This window comes from Cygnus atratus, chromosome 13 (genome assembly GCF_013377495.2).
Source record: "Cygnus atratus isolate AKBS03 ecotype Queensland, Australia chromosome 13, CAtr_DNAZoo_HiC_assembly, whole genome shotgun sequence".
Taxonomy (NCBI): domain Eukaryota; kingdom Metazoa; phylum Chordata; class Aves; order Anseriformes; family Anatidae; genus Cygnus; species Cygnus atratus.
In genome coordinates this window covers 16,620,405-16,639,369 of record NC_066374.1, presented here as the reverse complement: position 1 = coordinate 16,639,369, position 18,965 = coordinate 16,620,405, and the positions used below count along the sequence as shown (strand labels likewise).

Sequence of the window (18,965 nt, the reverse complement as noted above, 5' to 3'; positions counted from 1 at the left end):
TAGGTACTTGTAGGTTTTATATTCTCTCTACTTCTGAAGGTAGATATGATTTGACAACTACAAAAAGAAGATAATAATGAACGATGATAATATGGGGATTGTCATTAATATTTAGTATATTGGACAAAAAAGCAGGTGCATTTAAGTGCATAGATGCTCAGATGAAAGAGCAAATTTGTAATTGCTTTTTTCCCCTCCTACCCTCCATTCTGTCCATCTGGTCCATTTGCCTTTCTAGTTCAGAAGTCAGCAGTACAGACACCAATGAATTCTTTTGAAAGCTGGGAAAATGGCTTGGCAAACTTATTGTTACCTCCTGTTAAACAATTTTGTTTGTTCTTATTTTTTACTTTTTTTTAAATTTTATAAGTGTTGTTGAATGTTGGAGCTTATGACAGGTGTTTCAGACCTGAGCCACTCTATTTAGTCTTCTGTGTATTTTTTATTTTTTATTTTGCTTCTATGTTTCGGTCATCAAGAAAGGTTTTGTCCACACACTGTACTGTGACTGACCTTCTACTCAGTTCCTTTCTTTTTTCCTTTTTGTATTTTTATCTTGCTTGTCTTTCTTAGTTCATCTCTTTTTCTACCATCTGTTACCATTCGCATGCTCTCTTTTGACGATTTCACTTAATGTCCCATTTTCGTTGACTGTGTCATCCTTATTTGCGGTTTCTTTAGCCTTTCATTTTCTTCTAGGATTTTAGAATTCTAGAAATGCTCAGATTTCGTAAATGTCTTTCAGAATGATGCTTGGTTGCTAGAGAGTACCTCCTGCTCCTCTCTTCTTTGCATTGCCGTTGCCATAGTATTCCCATCAGTGCTATGACACAAATGACAGACAACTTACAGCTATAACTACATAAATAGGTTGCTTAAAGAACAACACTTTTCCCATGGCATAAGATGTTCATCATATGTCTGAGCAGAAGACTTGAGTAATGTTGCTCCCCCCATTAAAGGGCCACAGGTATAGAATAGTTCTTAAAGGTTCAAAGCTGTTCCTAAAACTGCTTAGAAAGGCAGGTAAAGACCATTTAAAGACAGTTTATTGTCCAGAAGTTCAAGGATGATAAGTGATTGCTGGTTGTTTTCTTTATCTTAACACCAGACAGTTTTCTACTAAACTCCTAACAGTGCGTGCTACATGTCTATGCCATTTAGTTTTTCAGGAAAATCTACAGGGATAACATACATTACAAAAAGTTATGTTAGTATTTATCTCACATGATTTATAATAATGGTGTTCTGTTATTTCCGTGTTTTACTATTTTTTTAAAAATACAAAATAAATACAGTTTTTATAGAATGGTTCAGGCTTTGTCTCATTTTAAAAAAGAGAAAAATATACTAGTAATGTAATATGAGGAAATTCCACCTCACAGTTTTCCTGACTGACCTCTTTGAGTCTTTTTTTGTTGTTATATTGTAGTCCCTAGAACCTCTACTGTGGCTAAAACTGGAGTTAATGGAGTTCTTATCAGTTAATTTTAAATTTAAATTATTTACTGGTACTATTAGGAATTTGAGAATTTATTTGGAAAACTTTTTTCATGAACCCTTTAGAATTTTTGACTTGTACTCACACTGAAATTGTTTTCTAAAACTTTCTTGATTAAACACAAACTTTTGTTTCTAGTGCAATTAAAATTCCCTGTATCCTCAAAACTAGAGAGAGAGGAGCACAGTAACGTTAATAACCCTGTTAATAATCAAAAAATGTACTATATAAATTTACTTGGAAGATATATGTACATGTATATGCAATATTTTTAATCAATTATTATGATTTATAGACAACTCTTCTATCAATGTTATTACAGAATAATTTGGGATAGGGCAGGGAATTTGGTTTATTTCTAAATTTGTTCCATTTAAATGCACAGAAATGAACTGTAGGCTTAAAATATTACTCCATGGACATCAGGATCCTTTTTTAGTATTTTTTTAGTTTAACTTCTAATAGAGAAGGAAAAATTGGCATAATTGTGCCAATTAGTGCCAACAGTACGTGCAGGACATGCTGCCATTCTGAAATTTAGTTTTGAGGAAAAGGTTTAAATATCAAGTGTTCACAATAACCCATACATTTTTGTTGCTGTTTTGTCTGGAAACAATGTAAAAATAAAAAAATATATAATATAATATATATATATATATAAACTATAGTCAATACAGAAATTACTTTTCTGAAATAAGATCTTTCTGCAGTTTGAATGCATGTGTGCAGCTCCTTTAGCAGGTGTGATAATTGTTAGAGATGTGCTGACAAATAAAATGCACACAGTTAAAAATATTATTAGTCAACCTAATATATTTGTACAATATCACCACAGTTCTTTCATTAAACTCATGCTGCTACCATAGTGTTACTGTTAATGATAATCAGTATCTGCTGATGACTTCCCTATTTACATATTTAAATGGAGTTTAATATTGTAATGGGTTTATAAAATGGCTGTTCGTAGAACACTGTTTCTTCACTCCTGAATACCTGTTCGATGTTGTATCATGTTGACCTACTGAAGTACTGCAAGTAAGTCAGTGAATTACTAAAATAGTGCAGGTAATGCAGTACCTATGCCACATAAACTGCATATCCAGTTCTCACCGCTGTCAGTAATCTTATTCAGGTTAATTGAATTACTCCAGTGAGTAATGCGTTTTTTCATAAACGAAGACTTGCAGGATTGGATTTTTCTTTCATGTTGTTCCTTATGTATAATCACAAAGCCAGAAAATGCTTTGCAGTTAAATCCTGTTGCTGTGGAAAGATACACCTTGCAGATCTAGTTGGAATGTTACAGGAAGTTACTCTCACTGAAAAGCAGGTTGCAGAGTTGAAATGGAATAACTATATTAGTGTTCCTAATCTGTCTCACTGTAAAGTCAAATGTTTTAATTTAAATTACCATGGAAGTGATACTGCTGAAAGGCAGTAAGTAAAGGGTGAAGACAATTACTGGCTTCAGTAATTTCTTAAACAACTGCAACTTGGTCCATGGGAGTAAATCACTCTGTGCTATGACGGAGAGAATAAAATCAGAAGAGGAAGGGGAAAGGTTATTTTTTTTTTTACCTGAACAATGGAAAGAATGTAGGTGTGCTAATACAGCTATATTTGAAAAAGACACTAAGCTGGTAGGAGCAGAAATTTCACTAATTAAAAAATTATTTTTAGAAAGAACTCTTGAATGCTTACCTTACAAAAATACTGTTCTAGATTATCTTAAATTCTGCAAAGGCAGAATGGTGTAAAGATTAGGCAAAGCAGCATGTTCTATACATGGAGCTATATGGTGTGTTTTCCTCTAGAAGTTGTCAGCTGAAGGCATTTATCTGTATGTACCTATGTCATCCCCTTCTATTTCTGTCTTTCCATGAATTTAAGGTTGTTAACAATCTTGAGATGAGAATATATTGTTATTCAGAAATTAGATTGAAAAGTACAAAATGTTATTTTCTTCAGCCCTAAACAAACCTGTATCTCATTTTAAATGTGTTGGTATCTCAGAGTATTTAGTTCATATAGGAGCAGGTTTCACCAGATTTACAACTACGTAACATTTTGTTCAGTTCAGTCTCCAGTAGATACATTAAGTACTGTCACATACCAGAAGGGAAATTATTCCTGTGCAGTCTGTCTTTTATTTATTTATTTATTTTAATCAAAGAAAGCACAAGAAATCCCACTGTCTTGGAAATTATCCAAGTATTATAACAAGTACCCAAGATAGAGATTATTTACTGGTATGGTGGGCTGTTGGAGAACTGAGACTGGTACAGGGTTACCCTTGGTGCTAGGAAAAATCTTTTAGCCTTATTGCTACGTTGAAAAGTTCCAGTGTTTGCTGTGCTCCTTCTTTGTCAGAATTTGTCCTCTGTTGTGGTTTTAGACCCCTGATCCAAATTTCAATGAATTGAATGGTAGTATTTCTGTTTATTTCCAAAGCTCAAATTGGATCTTGTCTCCTTAGAGAAAAGGACTGCTGTATTACTGTCCCTTTGCTAGAAAGACTTCCACCAACTGGTGGCTGAAGTTCACTATCTGCATAAGGTTTTCTTGCTAGTTTAAGCTCCTTTAATAAAAATAACAGCAAAGAAATCTGGTGAATAAATATAATGAAATTTTGTCAGTGCAAAACTTGGGGGCAAATTAAGACAAGTATTCTTGGTTTCCCATCTCTAAGCAAGTGGTATAAAAAGATCTTGTTCTCAGCAGATGGTTGCTTGCAAACTCCTTGCCTACATTTTTCCTTGGAGACAAGAAATTGAGGATAAAGTGGCAGAGGGTTCAAAGGAAGAGGTTTTCTTAAGGAGAAACGAGAAATCTAATGGTGGAGACAGAAATAATGATTTATCTTTGTTTTTATTTATTTGTTTATTAACTCTGATCCAGTTCTAAGATTCGTACCTCAAGTATTTAGAAAGCAGATGGAAGTAGAAATATGTGCAAGAGATTTTATGTTTTCTGAAGGATTGTTAAGTCAAATCTCATTTTACTAATTCGGTTTTCAATCAGTTCAGTTTATTTCTTGTAGAAAGAGTAGTCCTTTCATATCTTCATCATTTGAAAAGCACAATATTCTGTAATTTTTAAAATATTTTCTCTTTTCCTTTTTCCAGCTACTCTTGGTGTTCTACACAAATATTCATTAGTCATTCTGGAAATGGACTTGCTGTCTGGAACCTACCTCTTGGCAGTCTTATTAGCCTGTATTGTATTTCAATCTGGCGCACAGGAGAAGAATTATACAGTGCGGGAAGAACTGCCTGAAAATGTCCTCATTGGCAACTTGCTCAAGGATCTTAACTTAACGCTGGACCCAGATGTCCCCCTTTCCTCACCGTTACAGTTCAAGCTTGTGTATAAGACTGGGGATGTACCGTTAGTACGGGTGGAGGAGAACACTGGTGAGATATTCACAACTGCCAACCGCATAGACCGAGAGAAGCTGTGCTCTGGCATCTTTAGTGAGAATCGCTGCTTCTATGAGGTGGAAGTTGCTGTTTTGCCTGATGAAGTTTTCAGACTGGTCAAGATCAGATTTCTAATAGAGGATATAAATGACAATGCCCCACTCTTTCCATCAACAGTTATTAACATCTCTATACCTGAAAACACAGCAATTAATTCTCGCTATTCTGTTCCATCTGCCATTGATCCCGACATTGGTGTGAATGGTATTCAACATTATGAACTTCTTAAGGTGGGTTTCTTTTCTTCTGTGTTATTGTCTGTCTTTGTGTTACTGCTGACCAACAGATACTGCCAGTTGTCATCAAAACATTAGAAATATGAAGCTGTTTACTGTAGCAGTGGTGCACTGTAGATAACTGTCTTGAAATGTTAACCTGAGAGCATTATAGTGCATCTTATATTCACTTTGTAGAAAGTTGTTTATGTATGTGTATCTGTGTAACAGTGTGGAACATGCACATCTTCATTAACTTTCAACCAGCAAAGTATTTGTACAACTTTGGCTAACAATCTCCTTGAGCCACCAAAAATATGTTCTGATCACCACCAATGTGACAGACCTGAACGGAACAGTATATTGCAGTGGGTTTGTGTCTCCCTCTTGTGTGACTGTTAGATTTGAGCAGTAGAACTTAACTAGAAGATTATGCGATGTGTTTGTTCTCTGTCATAGAGAAGCCATCAAACAGCAAGACAGACTCTTCTATTCTGGAATAGCTGATCTGTGTACCAACGAGTTATGGTAGAATGGAAGGGAATCCAGTTATCAAAGTAGTTTTGTAATGTTTGGTCAAACATCGTGTTTGAGTAGGAGAAACTCCAAGATATGCCTAAATGCAAGGATAAGAGTGCCAGTGGCCTAGTAAGAGCAGATATGTCATATTCTAGCTTTTACCCTTTCTAGCTAATGACAGGAAAACTCTGGAATTAAGGAGCAAAAGAACAACATGTTAGCATGTTCCAACAGCTGGGAAAGGTTTGAAAAGGTGTGAGGTTTGAATTTACTTACGTAGAGAGTACAAGGAAAAAATGTATCCTAAAATGGTTGTGTTACTACGTGGGAAGCTGAAAATGCCTTTACTTCCCTTGATTTGGAGTAGGAAACTAATGGGTAGTTAGCAACCAGATACCCTCATCACTGATTGCAGGAATACAGAATATGCAGGCCATTATATTGCTTGATTGACTTGACAGCAAATATTCACTAATACCAGTACTTACTAGCAATTTAATAAAAATAAAATGCTGCCTTGTTTTAGCTCCTTTAAATTGCTTATGGTCTCAAGTGATCTTGGCAGTTCAGAGGCCAAGTAGTGACAGACTCTTTCAGAATACTGCATGCTGCTCACTTCTGGTGAGCTTTTTAAAATAACATGTTGGTCTGTCCATTCTCTTTGTAGTCTAGAAATTTAAGACTTTTAAAGAATTTACTTTTTTAAGCAAAGACCTCAGTGCTTAAAAGTTTTTAGCCTCAGTTACAATGAGAGTAGACAGACCTACACATTATTTTAGATAGAGCGCCAAAAGTGTCTGACAGGATATCATCTTCCTGATTTGGCATTTTAACTGAAAATCTAGGGAATGGATAACAGCATATTAAATAAATAACAGTAGAAGTAGAAAATACTAAAAAAAAAAAAAAAGCCAGGGGTATAGACAAAATGTGGCAAAATAATACACTGTCTACATGGACAAATGTTAGATAATTTATCCAAGGAAAAAATGCTGTTATTGTAGGAAAACAAGAAACACAAAAAATAGCAAAATCATGAGTCCCTGGGATTGAATGAGCAACATTTTAGGTCACCACAACAGCAGCCTTGTTTTATGTGTTTGAGTTGTGTGTTTATTCATTTTTGGATTGTGTCAGAAACAGAATGTAAGAGATCAGCAGAAGAATATCACACAAGTGGGAGCTCATCTAAAATACAACCTACAGCTCTGTACATCTCTTTACCAAAAATAGTTTAGCGTGCAAGGCCTTGTCTAAAGATCAAATGTAACATGAGGTGGTCTGCGAAAGAGAGCGGTGCAAATAACCCTTTTTTTTTTTTCCCCCATTTACTTTGGTATTTGAATAATAATAATAATAAAATAAAACCAGTTATACATTTATTTATGTTTCTCTGCTGAAAAACTGTTTTTAACAAATAATAAGGGAAGGAAAGGTGATGTGGATGAGGACACGCACTGAAAGTTGTGAATTCTTGTGCTAGATGTGCTGCAACGAAAAAAAAATTGTAAATTCACAGCCCTGCAGACAGATCTCCTAAATGAATTAATTGCATTTTTCTCTTGCATGCCTGCTTGTCAGGTAATTCTTGAGTTAGGGATTCACTGTCTTTTTAAGGCAGCAATAGCTTGGAAAGTATCTCTGAATCCAAGAAGCAGTTTATGACAGCCAGATACCATTTGGAATAATAACATCACTGTATTATTCCATTCAGGTCCTAGTAGTTTTTATGATGTTAATGCCAAAACTGACCATATGAGTAGGAGAAAAAAGTGGTAGGAGGGAAGGATTCTGGTGAGCAGGCAGGGAACACAGCATATATACAAAGATCCATTCATCACTGTGGAAGAATAAGGATATGAAAGAGGAAGGGAAGAGTAGTGCATGCGAATCCTTTCATGGTTAACCCGAATGCCAGGAGCGAGAGTGACAGACACACAAAAATGATGTTGCTTGCCTTTTCTCCCAAAATGCTGCTTGAACGTTTGTTATTCCGTGCTGGTTTTGGGGGTGCACTGTGAAGATTCGCATGTCTTCTGGCCTTTGATACATGTTAACCTTTTCCATCATTTTATAATCAGCATACAGAAAAGTGAGGAAACTGCAGTGCGTGAAACTGCACAGTGTGAATCTAGCAGGGCTGATGTGGCAGCGTTGTGGGCTGCTGGGGAAGCACCCGATAGCGGGGTGGTGGGCAGGGCCGTGAACCTGGAGGGCCACAGAGAAGTGGGAGGTGATCGGGTAGGCAAGTCACTTCACAGGAGCACACAGGCTGATGCTCTAATGTGCATACAGCAACAGAGAGAATATGTTGAGCTGTACTTTAGAGAAATTAACATCAAATTAACAGGCTGTGCAATAAAGAGGAAGCTCTTCAGTTATATTTCACTTTTAAAAAAGTTTAGCTAAAATGTACTTCCAGTCTGTATGGAGCCAGGCCTATTCTCCAGGAAGAGAAAGAGATTTTTGCCATACCTGTTTTTGCTAACTACAAACACATCTGAAAAGTTTAGAGATCTTTAGCACACTTTCAGCAACTCTATTTTGTTGGGAAGAAAACATTTACGTGTTACAGTATTTCCTCACTCTGTTACTCAGTGCTTATGTTACTGCCCCCCTCCTAGTATGAAAAAAAGATTTCATGTAATTGTTGTATTCTGTTTCTTTTGCAAAATAGATCGTTAGCGAATTATAAGGTCTTTTTACTTTGCAACTGACTTTATTTGAATCTTCTGCCTCTTTCTAAAAATCCTTTTAAGTAGAAGAAAACAAAGGCAAAGAAATTGTGCGCAGCATTATACAAGATCATAATCCTCTGCTGAGGTGCCCGAAGCTGACAACAGACAGGATAACTGTAAGGGTTCACATGAAAAATGGTAAACAATGTTTATTATGAACAAGGCAAGGGAGAGTGAACTTAGTTGGAAATGATTTAAAGATAAAAGAAAAAGCATTCAGAATGAGCAATTGCTCTAAGTCTAGATAGGAAGAAAAGATGGCATAACACTGATAGTAGGAGAAGGTGATAGGAGGGGCAGCTAAGACAGATGGTGACATAGTTCAGGGAAAGAAATGGCCAGATAAGAAAGCAGCGATTTTGTCTCAGTTGAGTATAAACTGGGAAGAATAGGGAAAAAGAAAGACATTCACGAAGAGAAGTAATATGTTAAAATAGGAGGATGAAAGAGCAGAATTTAATTTGAAATGTTAATCAGTAGTGACTTCTGATTAAGGATGAATCTACAAACACTACATACTTTTATGAATGCATGGTATGTAATACGATATGTACGTAAATATAGTTTATTCCAGATTTTTTTTTTTTTTGTCTGAGGCCTTTGTTGTCAATGCCAAGGTGATCCAGTCCTCAGAGGTCTTCCATGATGAGTGGGAAGTGAAGTAGGTTTGTCTTTTGTCCTCTGTATCTTTTCTTGATCATCTGTAGTCTTTTGCGTTCCCCTCTCTGCCCCTCTAACTGGGGCTGTTTCCTCTGACATTCGTTACCTTGCTTTGGTTTTGAGGGTCCTCCTTGCTGTGTATCGGGCAGGCTGCCCGGCCTGTTTGCAGTCCCTTCTGCATGTTTGGTTCTTTATTCTTGCATCACTTGGCCTCCTCCCGTGTGCAACTAGACAGGTCTACAAGCCTTGGTTCACATCTTCCAGGTCGTCACATTGCTGACATACGTAACTAAAATGTTTACACATTGTGTCTGGTAATGCCACCGCAGTGTTAGAGGTAGGCGCTGTCATTGATGGCGCTGCTTCAGAATGTGTTTGTGTCCAAGGTAAGCTAATATTTAGTATAACCCAATTAATACACTTAGAATTTACAAGTGTCGCAAGCTTCTGCTTTGACCATAACAATTTTCATGTGAAGCATTTCTTTATTCTCTTAGCTGTTAAAAAGGGGAGCTGTTTCAGAACAGTTTTCGAACAGGATTTCAGCGTGGAGCACTGTAATGGAAAGTCGCCTTTGCTTGCTTATTTTAAATTTGTATTATTGATTCCTGAACGTTTCTTTTTGACCAGCTATACCACATAAACGACATGGTGCATGGTTGCAGGAATACCCAGTTAGTGGCAGACTAGAGTGAAGGCAGAACTCTGCACTTACAGGGGCAGGGCTGAGAGCTAAACTTGTGTTCCATCAGGTTGCTGCTTGCTTTAATCTGTGTCTGCTTGGGGGAAATTCGATTGGTGATACTGCTATAGCTCCATTACTCCTCCCTGTTAGAGTATTATTCTTGTATTTACCTCTCATCAGATGTAGCTGGTGGATTCCTTCTAGAATTATATAATAATCTTTTTGTAGCTGTCAGTTGATACCTCTGGAAACTGACAAAATAGATTCTTACTCAGTCTCACAACACGTCAGTCTTGCCTCTGATGAGGAGTTACCTCTTGCTACTGTAAATCATCTCTTGTGATGTCTTTTAGTATAAGCTTTCCCCAGTTTCTGATACAGTTTGTCAATTCCATTACCCATGGAAGATGGCGATGACGAATCTTCATCAGATTTTTAGACTGCTTTTGAAACAAGGTTATTTCTGAGCCTCACGGGAGATTGGGATCAAGTAACTTATGTCACTGCTTGTCTGTGAAAATGGAGAATGGAAGGAGATGAATTTTATGTAAAATGAAAGCCAGGAAGTTAGTTAAATCAAAATTACAGAGTGGGACTAGATTTGTACTTAATTCAGACCAGAAAGTAGGATTTATGAAATCACTGTTAAAAATGATACCGTAAACAGCGATACAAATGTGATAGACAAAGAGACTAACAATGAAGGAGGGCAGCAAAACTTCTCTGTGGCCTGTTTGCCTTTTAATGTTATACCAATACCTAGCGGTTGAGTGCCTTGGAGAGAAGGGAGGGAATCACAGTTCACGTCCCTGCGAGCACAGTGCCCAGCGACACAAACAGAACCTGTGGATACCTCCCCGCTTTGGGACACCTTAACACAGGCGGTCACTCACCAGAACTTCTACATTGACCCAAGCATCAGTTGTTCAAACCATCTGGCTTCTGTCCTTTTTTATGCTTTCATCTCTTTAAATGGAAGCTGAAGCAGCAACCCTTACTTTGCTCTCAAACCGTGTTTGAACGAGGGAGCACACCACGGCTAATCATGCTGAAATTAATGCAGATGATTCTTCTGTGTAGGCTTCACCAGCATGAGAGGACAATGGAGGGGTATATTGTCCCTTTAAATAGGTCACAAAAAGCCTGGGGTGGTTGCTATCAACATCTGCCTTCTGTGCAAAAACTGCCGGGATGGAGCTTTTTCCCCATGTAAATGGACCTTTGTTACTATTGTCAGGCCTTACTGAAAATCGCTGTTAGAGACTAGTAAGATGAGGTAAGCTCCAACTACATTATTCTGCTGTTATCAAAAATCCTTTGTAAATTTGTAGAACCCACTAGTATCAAAGTATTTTGCATTTTCTGATTAATTTTTTTATTAACAACACTTTCTAGCCATTGTCTAAGGAATTATGGCCAAATTATAAAAAATGTCTGTTCAAAATCCTAAGAATTTTCGTTTCACAGACTTTTTTATACTCAGAAAATGTTTGATTTAGATAGGAAATTTCTTGACTTCCTGACACAGCAACTACAATAACTTTTAATTTTTTCTCTTCTGTCAAAGCTAAATGGTTAGTAATATTTCAAGATTTGCTTACAATAAAAAAATCAATTATACACATACATATATCCCATGTACCAATAGTACTTAAGTATTTGAACTTAAAACTGAAAAATAATGAGAAATAATGGTTTTGTTAAAAATTCCATCTTAGTTTTGAAAGTGCTTATATACAAGATGAAAACAATATGTGTGATTAAAAAGATTTTTTTTTTCCCTCCTTCCACCTTCAAAATGTAGTTTAGGCTAAGGTTATGAGTTTCTGTCCACATAGAGGGGTGATAGACTTAAGAAAGACAGATTTAGCTCTAAGATAGATTTAGGAAATTTTTTGTCCTGGATGTGCACTCCAGCCAAGCTCTAAGGTCACCCTCTAGTGCCTGTAATTTAATAAATACGGAGAGTTGGATGTGTTGTCTTTCTATGGTAACTTCTAGCTATCCTTTAGAAGAGAAAGATTTGCTAGGACAGACTGTGAATTATGACGATTAATTTTTTTTAAGTCTACAGTGCTGATGGGGAATACGTTGGAGCTGAAACATCTTACTCTTTCCCTGTCACTGCCCAAGGATCAATGTATTTGTTTAATATTATAACACAGCTTCATTTTTTTTCACATGGGTAGTTACCACTGTAAGCTACACTGTAATACAAGTGCAGACAATACAATGTGCAGACTTTTCCTGTTAGCAGTTTCCTTAAGATATAAAACCTATTTTGAAATAACGAGACGTATTTTGAGTAGAATAGAACAGAGAGTTTATCCAGCTTTCAGTTTAGGTGAAAATTTTTGAGTGGGTGGATAACAAGACGTGAGCTGATGTAAGCTATAAAATGAGATGCAGAAACTTGAAGGACGCTTATGAGTGCTATGTGACATCCTAGTGTCTTGAAATGCTCCCCTGCAAATTTATAGAGGGACAAATGACTTTCATTTTGATCTTATTTTTTATTGGTAATCATAGGAAAAGTTGGGAGGTGGGCTGTGGGAGGAATTTGATTTATAAGAATCTGAGAGTAGTATTCTTATCCCTTAAGTCTGTCGCTATCCTTGAAAATATAGTGGATGTATTTGCTTCTCACCATTTTCCAGTTACTTAACTTCAGGTATGTAAGGAAATTTTATTTAAAAAAAACCAAAAACTCTTCCCTTTATTTAGCTCCCTTACCTCAAAGCCTTTTAACTTCAATCTTTAATCTTTCCATCAAAACAATATTTTCATTATTTTATTATGTTTTTCAACATCCACCTTCCTACAAAGCCCTCCCTCCATTTACACATTTTTATTATTACATGAGTATGAAAATGTGTAATCCTTATGGGAAGGTTTTGTAGTAGATTAAAAATTATTGCCTAGTAGTAATTTGTCTAGAGAGATCTGGACAGTTAAGTGATCACCTGTGAACATTGTTTTGAAATAGTCACTGGATTTTATTTTTAAAGGGGAAAATAATCTGATTTGCATTCTTATAGCTGTGAGTCTGTACTACCAACTGGTGGTAGTTTGATTCCAGTGAGTCAGGAGTCAAGGTAATTGCTTCTTGTTGGTTGATACAAGGCTCCTTTAGGGTGGTTTATGGCATCACTACTGTAAAACTGTCAGGCTTCATTGTCCTGACATCCCTTTGGGGGGTTGACTGAAGACTGGAGGAGAAAGTCTTGCTTCCAGGCACAGTAAGTTCAGCGAGCTAGGGTGAGGGACAAGTTGGTGTATCTTTTTGCATTCAAGGCTCTGATTTTCACACTAGCTGTCACGAAACAATAATATATAACTTAGCACGTCTCTGTGTGGGCAGGATGATAGACTCAAGCTGGAAGGCACAAATCTGTCAAATGGAGATCTTCAGTTCATCTGTCTTACATGAATATTATCTTTTGCTGATGTCCAGGCAGATCAGTATGTTAGTTAACACAGATACGGTGATGCTTTTTGAGCATAATAGACTAGGGATTTGCTTACATAGTCCTCTTGAAACCAAGTGTATAAGAACACTTAGAAATAAGTACTGCATCCCTGTTAAACTCTTCCAAAAAAATGTGTAAATACTTCAGTTTCATCTATATGGACAGAAATAGTCAATTAAAAATGTATAATGCGCTCAACTAATCCACAGTAAAGCAGTAGCAAAAACAAAGAAAAATCAGGTATCTCAGTAAAACTATAGTTAAGTTTGCATATGTGTATGATACTGGAATAGCAAACAGGAGTGTCAAGGAAAATTTTCTGAAGTGCTGCTTACTCTTAAGCAGTTATATTGAACTGTTCTCCTTCAAATAGTGAATTTTGCCATGTTTAACATACAATGGCAAAGTAACACACCTCTGAGGAAAATGTATATATAAAAAAAAAAATCAGTAAATTCATATTTCATGTTCAACTGATTTTTTCCAAACTTGGCTTAATTTATTTTATTTTTTTTATTTTTTTTAGGAATATTTAAAATCTTTGCAGGTTGCCAAAATTTCTAATATCAGAAATATCTGAATTAACTACAGGTGTAAAATACATGGAAGAAATAGTGTTTTCCAAATGTCATTTGTGTTACAAGTTTTAAAGTTAGCTTTTTAAGTGAACTTTTTGAAGGTCTTTGAAAGTTTTAAGCAACAGTGTATGGTGTTTTTAATGTGCTTGTTTGTTTTAGATAGCTGTAACTTCCAAGCTACTTTGAGGAAATAAATTGTTAATAGCTCAAAATAAGTTTGAGTTAAAGAGTTGAAGGCTTGTGAGGGTCTCTAAAGCATGTGAATATGGAAAGCTCAAAATATTTGTAAAAATGCTGAAGGGTCATTGAAGAGAAGTTTTTCCAACAGTTAATCGTGAAAGATAGTGGCTAAATGTTTCATAAAATACGCAGACAGACAATAAAAATCACTAGGAAGATCTTTCTGAAAGTTAAGTATGAAGCCATGATTGAGTCTTAGCGATCAAGACTTCGTTTGATTGTAGTACAAGCTGCCCCGAGTCTTTAATTTGTGTTTGTGACATGCTTGCTTTAAAATGCTTGCCACTCTTCAGTCACCAAGGGTAAGCAACTGTTCTTTTTGTTTGACTCGACCTCTTTTCTACTGGATGTAAGCAGGAAAATGACAGTTTTAATCGGATATCAGTACAAAGTATGCTGTTGTTACAATTGCATGTAGATTTCTTGCTTACAAGTATATCACTACTTGGAAAATTAATGTGAGTTACGACGGCAGAAATGTGCATGCTGTCTCAACATATTTCACGTTCTTCCTGTGGGTTATATTTAAACACGTAAGTCAAAAAAAAATTAATTGTTACCTACTATCATTAGCCTTCCTCATGAGAATCTAACAGCTGAAATTCAGCTTTGAAAAATTGATACTTTCACAGTATGGAATAAAATAAAGGAAGTAAATTTATCAGTAGTTTTTGAAGAGTAAGTGCTTTTATCAGTTATAAAAGCAGCTCCTGTTGATTGTTTAACCCATAAAACAGAATGGGTTTAAAAGTTTTTCACATGAGAACAATTTTGAAAATGTTATATAGAAATAAACTCCAAATTTGCCACCAGGGAATTCAGGTGAAAAGAAGGATGCCACTGTATGCTTTGCTAACATTTGCATTAGGATGCTCTTTGATACCTTGCATTGTTGAAAAGTGCAAAGATAGATAGGAGTGACAGTTGTATCCAATGAGACTTTTTGTTTTTTAGATTTCTTCCTTAAAATGTTCGTACTAAATTAGAACCTTATTACTAAAGTAAGCACCATCCAAGTATGAACAATTTAGTTTGAATACCATTGCTTTTTTGATCAAATTAAAAGTAGTTATTGCAAGTTTTAGGAGAGAAATAGTTAATTATGCTCTGTATTGCTTCAAGGGTTGTAGAAGTTCTTAGAATCCATCGTAATTCTAGTTTTGCAATCAGTTTGTGAGGATTACTTTCTGCTGCTTTTACTCATTGTGGATGCAGCAATACAAATTTTACTGATATTTCAGTATCTGTCGTGAGAAACCTTTGGTTATATTGACAACAGGCTTCATATGAATCCTAATATGATTCCAATTCTATTATTAAAAATTCCAAGTTATTTCATGACTAGTCTTCTCCACACATATGTATGAGGTGACCAAAAAGTTGCTACTATTTTCAAAATGCTCAGCAAAGAAACCAAAAAATAAAGGAGAATTATAATATTCACCAAACTTTTAGATTTTTCTTTTGCCCCAACTCACTTTCCCATCACCTCTGTTTTTTGAGGTATGTTTTGAAAACATTTTTTTCAGTCAAAACTGTCAATTTTTTTCTGGTTTTAGTTGTCATGAAATATAAAATTATAATATTAAAGAAGCTTATCCAATAATGATGTTATTGATTTAAATTTTACTTTTAGCTTTCTCTAATATTGGATTGTTAGTGATAGAGATATAAATAATTCTTGCCATTTTTAACTGGAATATACAGTCTGCAATGTTTTTCTTCCTTTCAAGAGGAAGTACAGTGAGGAAAAAAGATAGGTCCAAAATTATATTCTTATAGCTGTCAAAGAATACGTTTAAATCCACTGTCAGCCATGGATTGTGGCACTTGACTGCATTAGTATGGTTATTTTTATTCCTGAAAGAAAGGTTTATTACAAAGTAATTTATATTCCCTGGCCCAGAACTATAATGGGTCTGAACACTGAAGTCCTGTAGAGCTTTTGAAGCTGGGACATGCAGCAAAGAGCATTTCAGACAATTTCAAAGAAACAAAAAAGAAACATTGGTACAAGGAAAGAATTCTGAGTCATCAGCTGTCAGTATTGAAACACATTTTTCTCACATTGTGCTATAATTACTGGCTCTATTAATGTGATGTGTATTATTGCTTCGGTTATTGCTGATGTTCCAAAGTCAAATTATTGTAATTTTTTTTCTTTGCCTTATCAAGAAAATTGTCTTTTTTTTTTTTTTTTTAAGAGTCAGCTTGTTCCTCTGTGCTTTTCAGGATGAAGTATTATATGAGTTTCTCACTTTAAGATTACTTCTTCTATTCATTTTAAACCCAGTCACGTAATTTTCATCCTTATTTCCATTACGGACTTTCCAAGCCTATTTGTTGTAGCACATTTAAAGGTATAAACCAAGTAGTGCTTTCCATTTTATTCCCCATCCTCTCTCCCATGTAACTTCAAAAATAATATGTTGCCAGTTACGTTAGTATTTACCACTGGTGAATTGACCTTCGTATGGAAAGCCAACATAAAGTGTGAATACCGTAATTTGAAAATCAGTCATATAAATTGACTGTAAATGAGTGATAGAACTCCCCTTCTTTCTATCAGTGTTGCACACCTTTTATTGTTTCACATAAATGAGATATTCATCCAGGCTGAATATCCAAGGTACCTGCTTTGCTTGTAAAATATCAGAACATGAATCAGTTCCTTGAAGTATTGCTAATTTTACGTAGGATTTTACATTATCCTTAGTTATTTTTAACCTCTGAAGTAACCCAGTAGTTGTCTTGTGCTCACTTAAAAAATAATAATTTGAATAATTGAATAATTTAAGGCTGGACCTTCCAGCATCACCCAGAGTTCTTGGCAAACATGTTGGCTGACCAACTGGGCCTTTAACAAAGTTAAAGAAATAAACTTGTTAGTGTATGTTTGATCTCTGCTTCTGAGGCTTTTGTTTGTATTATTACTCAGATTTCGAAGTGTCTTGTTACAGCTTTGTGACCTTTGCCGTACACCTTCACATCAGAAGCTTAGATGGATTTTTATTCGTTTCGTCTTTCCTTTTCTCCATTTTCAGTCTCAAATAGTTGTCTCTACCAGCACAATTGGTTTTGTTAAGTACTAAATAAGACTGCAGTAGGCAGCATGGACAGGAATAGAGTTTTTTTCTGTTTCCGTGATGATCTTTGCTTTCAGGGTTGCTTGTGAGGATGGGGTCCTAAAAGGCAAAGGTGCGTGCACTTCAATCATACAAACAGAAGAAACAAATAAAAAAACATTGAAAGAGTTTGAATGAAAAATGAAAAGGACACAAACCATTCTAATGGCCTGTCTTTTAGCAGTGTGATATATGGGTGCACAGTGCTTATTTACAAAGTTCATGACTTCCATAAATGATCATTTTTATCATCTGTCTTTCTTACTAACCAGAGAGAATAAAACAAGCAATTTAAATCAAGTTTTTTGTTTTGTTTTGTTTTGTTATTTAGAGCAGGATTGTATGAGAAATAGTGGTGTCTTCTTTAAGGTTGCCTAGGCAGTTTTCTTAGAGACTGAAATCCTGTTCTCATTCTGTAATGGTATCTAAAACAGCAGTATTTGTACTTTCATGGTATTTTCTATAAATCATATATTTTGTGCTCTGATGTGATTGATTTGTGAGGGTCACTGAACTGGGAGATTCATTGTGGATTTGTTACCGGCTTGCAGAGTAGTTCTGAATGAGTCACTTCTGCTTTCCGTGCCTCAGTTTCCTTATGCGATATGAGTGATATTCACTTGACCTGAGAATGGCCTTGCTGGGTAAAGTAAGATTCATTTAATCTTACAAGCTTTAATACAAGCTCTTGCTGTAGTGCTGTGTGCTGCCTGCCTCTGAATGGACTAAAAACTAAATGCAAAGAGAGATGTAAATACGCGTATTCCTCTGGAGCGATCGGTTGGCTTTTCCTTCTGGGCAGCTGTTGGAACAAATCAGGTTATGCCTAAGAGCACGATAAAGAAAAACTTTAATAAAGCTTAGCCCTCCTGGAAGCTCTGTCCTTCTAGCTATCATACTCGCTTTCAGTAATTTACTCTAGGATTTGCTGTTTTGTTGGAAGCCATAATGCTGAATTTCAGAACAGTTTTCATTTAATTTTACATTTTACAATGGATTCATCCACATATACCCACAGCAGGCCTCTTGTACAGTAACAGTAAAGTTAATTGAGGGTAGAAGTGGAATTTTAACTCTGTAGGTAGGATGCGTAACAAATAGTGCTACCTTATGATGCTCTAAGCTGTCATTCCATATAACAACTGAAAACTGTTTTGTTGTACTGAGCGGTCATGTAGATTTCTGTGCAATAATTGAAATAATTGATACAATCCCATTTTTTTTCCTTGTTTTGTTTTGTTTCAGTATCTTTGAATTTGATGTCTACGTGATGACACATAGTAGTTGGTAGAATTTCCTAGGTGTTTTACGAATAGTAATATGTCTAACAAAAGTTACAGTGGACTGTTCATTTAACTCACTGATACATAAACGTGAGAAATTGAACTCTTCTTCATAGCTTAATAGCTTGTACAAGAATCATAACAATACATTAAACGCTTTATTTTAAAGAAGTAGAAATTAAGCAAGTGTAAAAATCAAGGTCTAAACTAAGTCCTTGTGTCAAAGCTCAAAATTGTTTAAGGAGAGTTTGAGGCGTGTTTCCTTTTCCATGTTGGTGGTCAGTCTGTAGAACAGTATGGTGCATGTCTATGTCTAGTCAGAGCTGCACACTTGATTAACTTCATTAACTTACAATTTTGCTTGACTTTAGGTTGTTTTATTTTAGTAGTTTGGGTTTGGTAGATTCAGTTGTTTACACCACCGTCTTTTTAGAATATAGAAGCTTGAACTTCTTGAAGAATTCAGAGCACC

The 18,965-nt window shown here is 35.7% G+C and overlaps 1 protein-coding gene across 2 annotated transcripts in view; it reads left to right on the top strand.

The window, feature by feature from the left end:
- The window catches only part of PCDH11X (protocadherin 11 X-linked), an 85,410-nt gene that overhangs the window by 48,282 nt on the left and 18,163 nt on the right, over positions 1-18,965 (top strand). For both annotated transcript variants that reach the window (XM_035541839.2, XM_035541838.2), the window contains exon 2: positions 4,627-5,210. In XM_035541839.2, coding sequence (XP_035397732.1) covers positions 4,671-5,210 — 540 coding nt within the window. In that variant the 5' untranslated portion in view covers positions 4,627-4,670. The remainder of the gene's footprint in view (positions 1-4,626; positions 5,211-18,965) is intronic.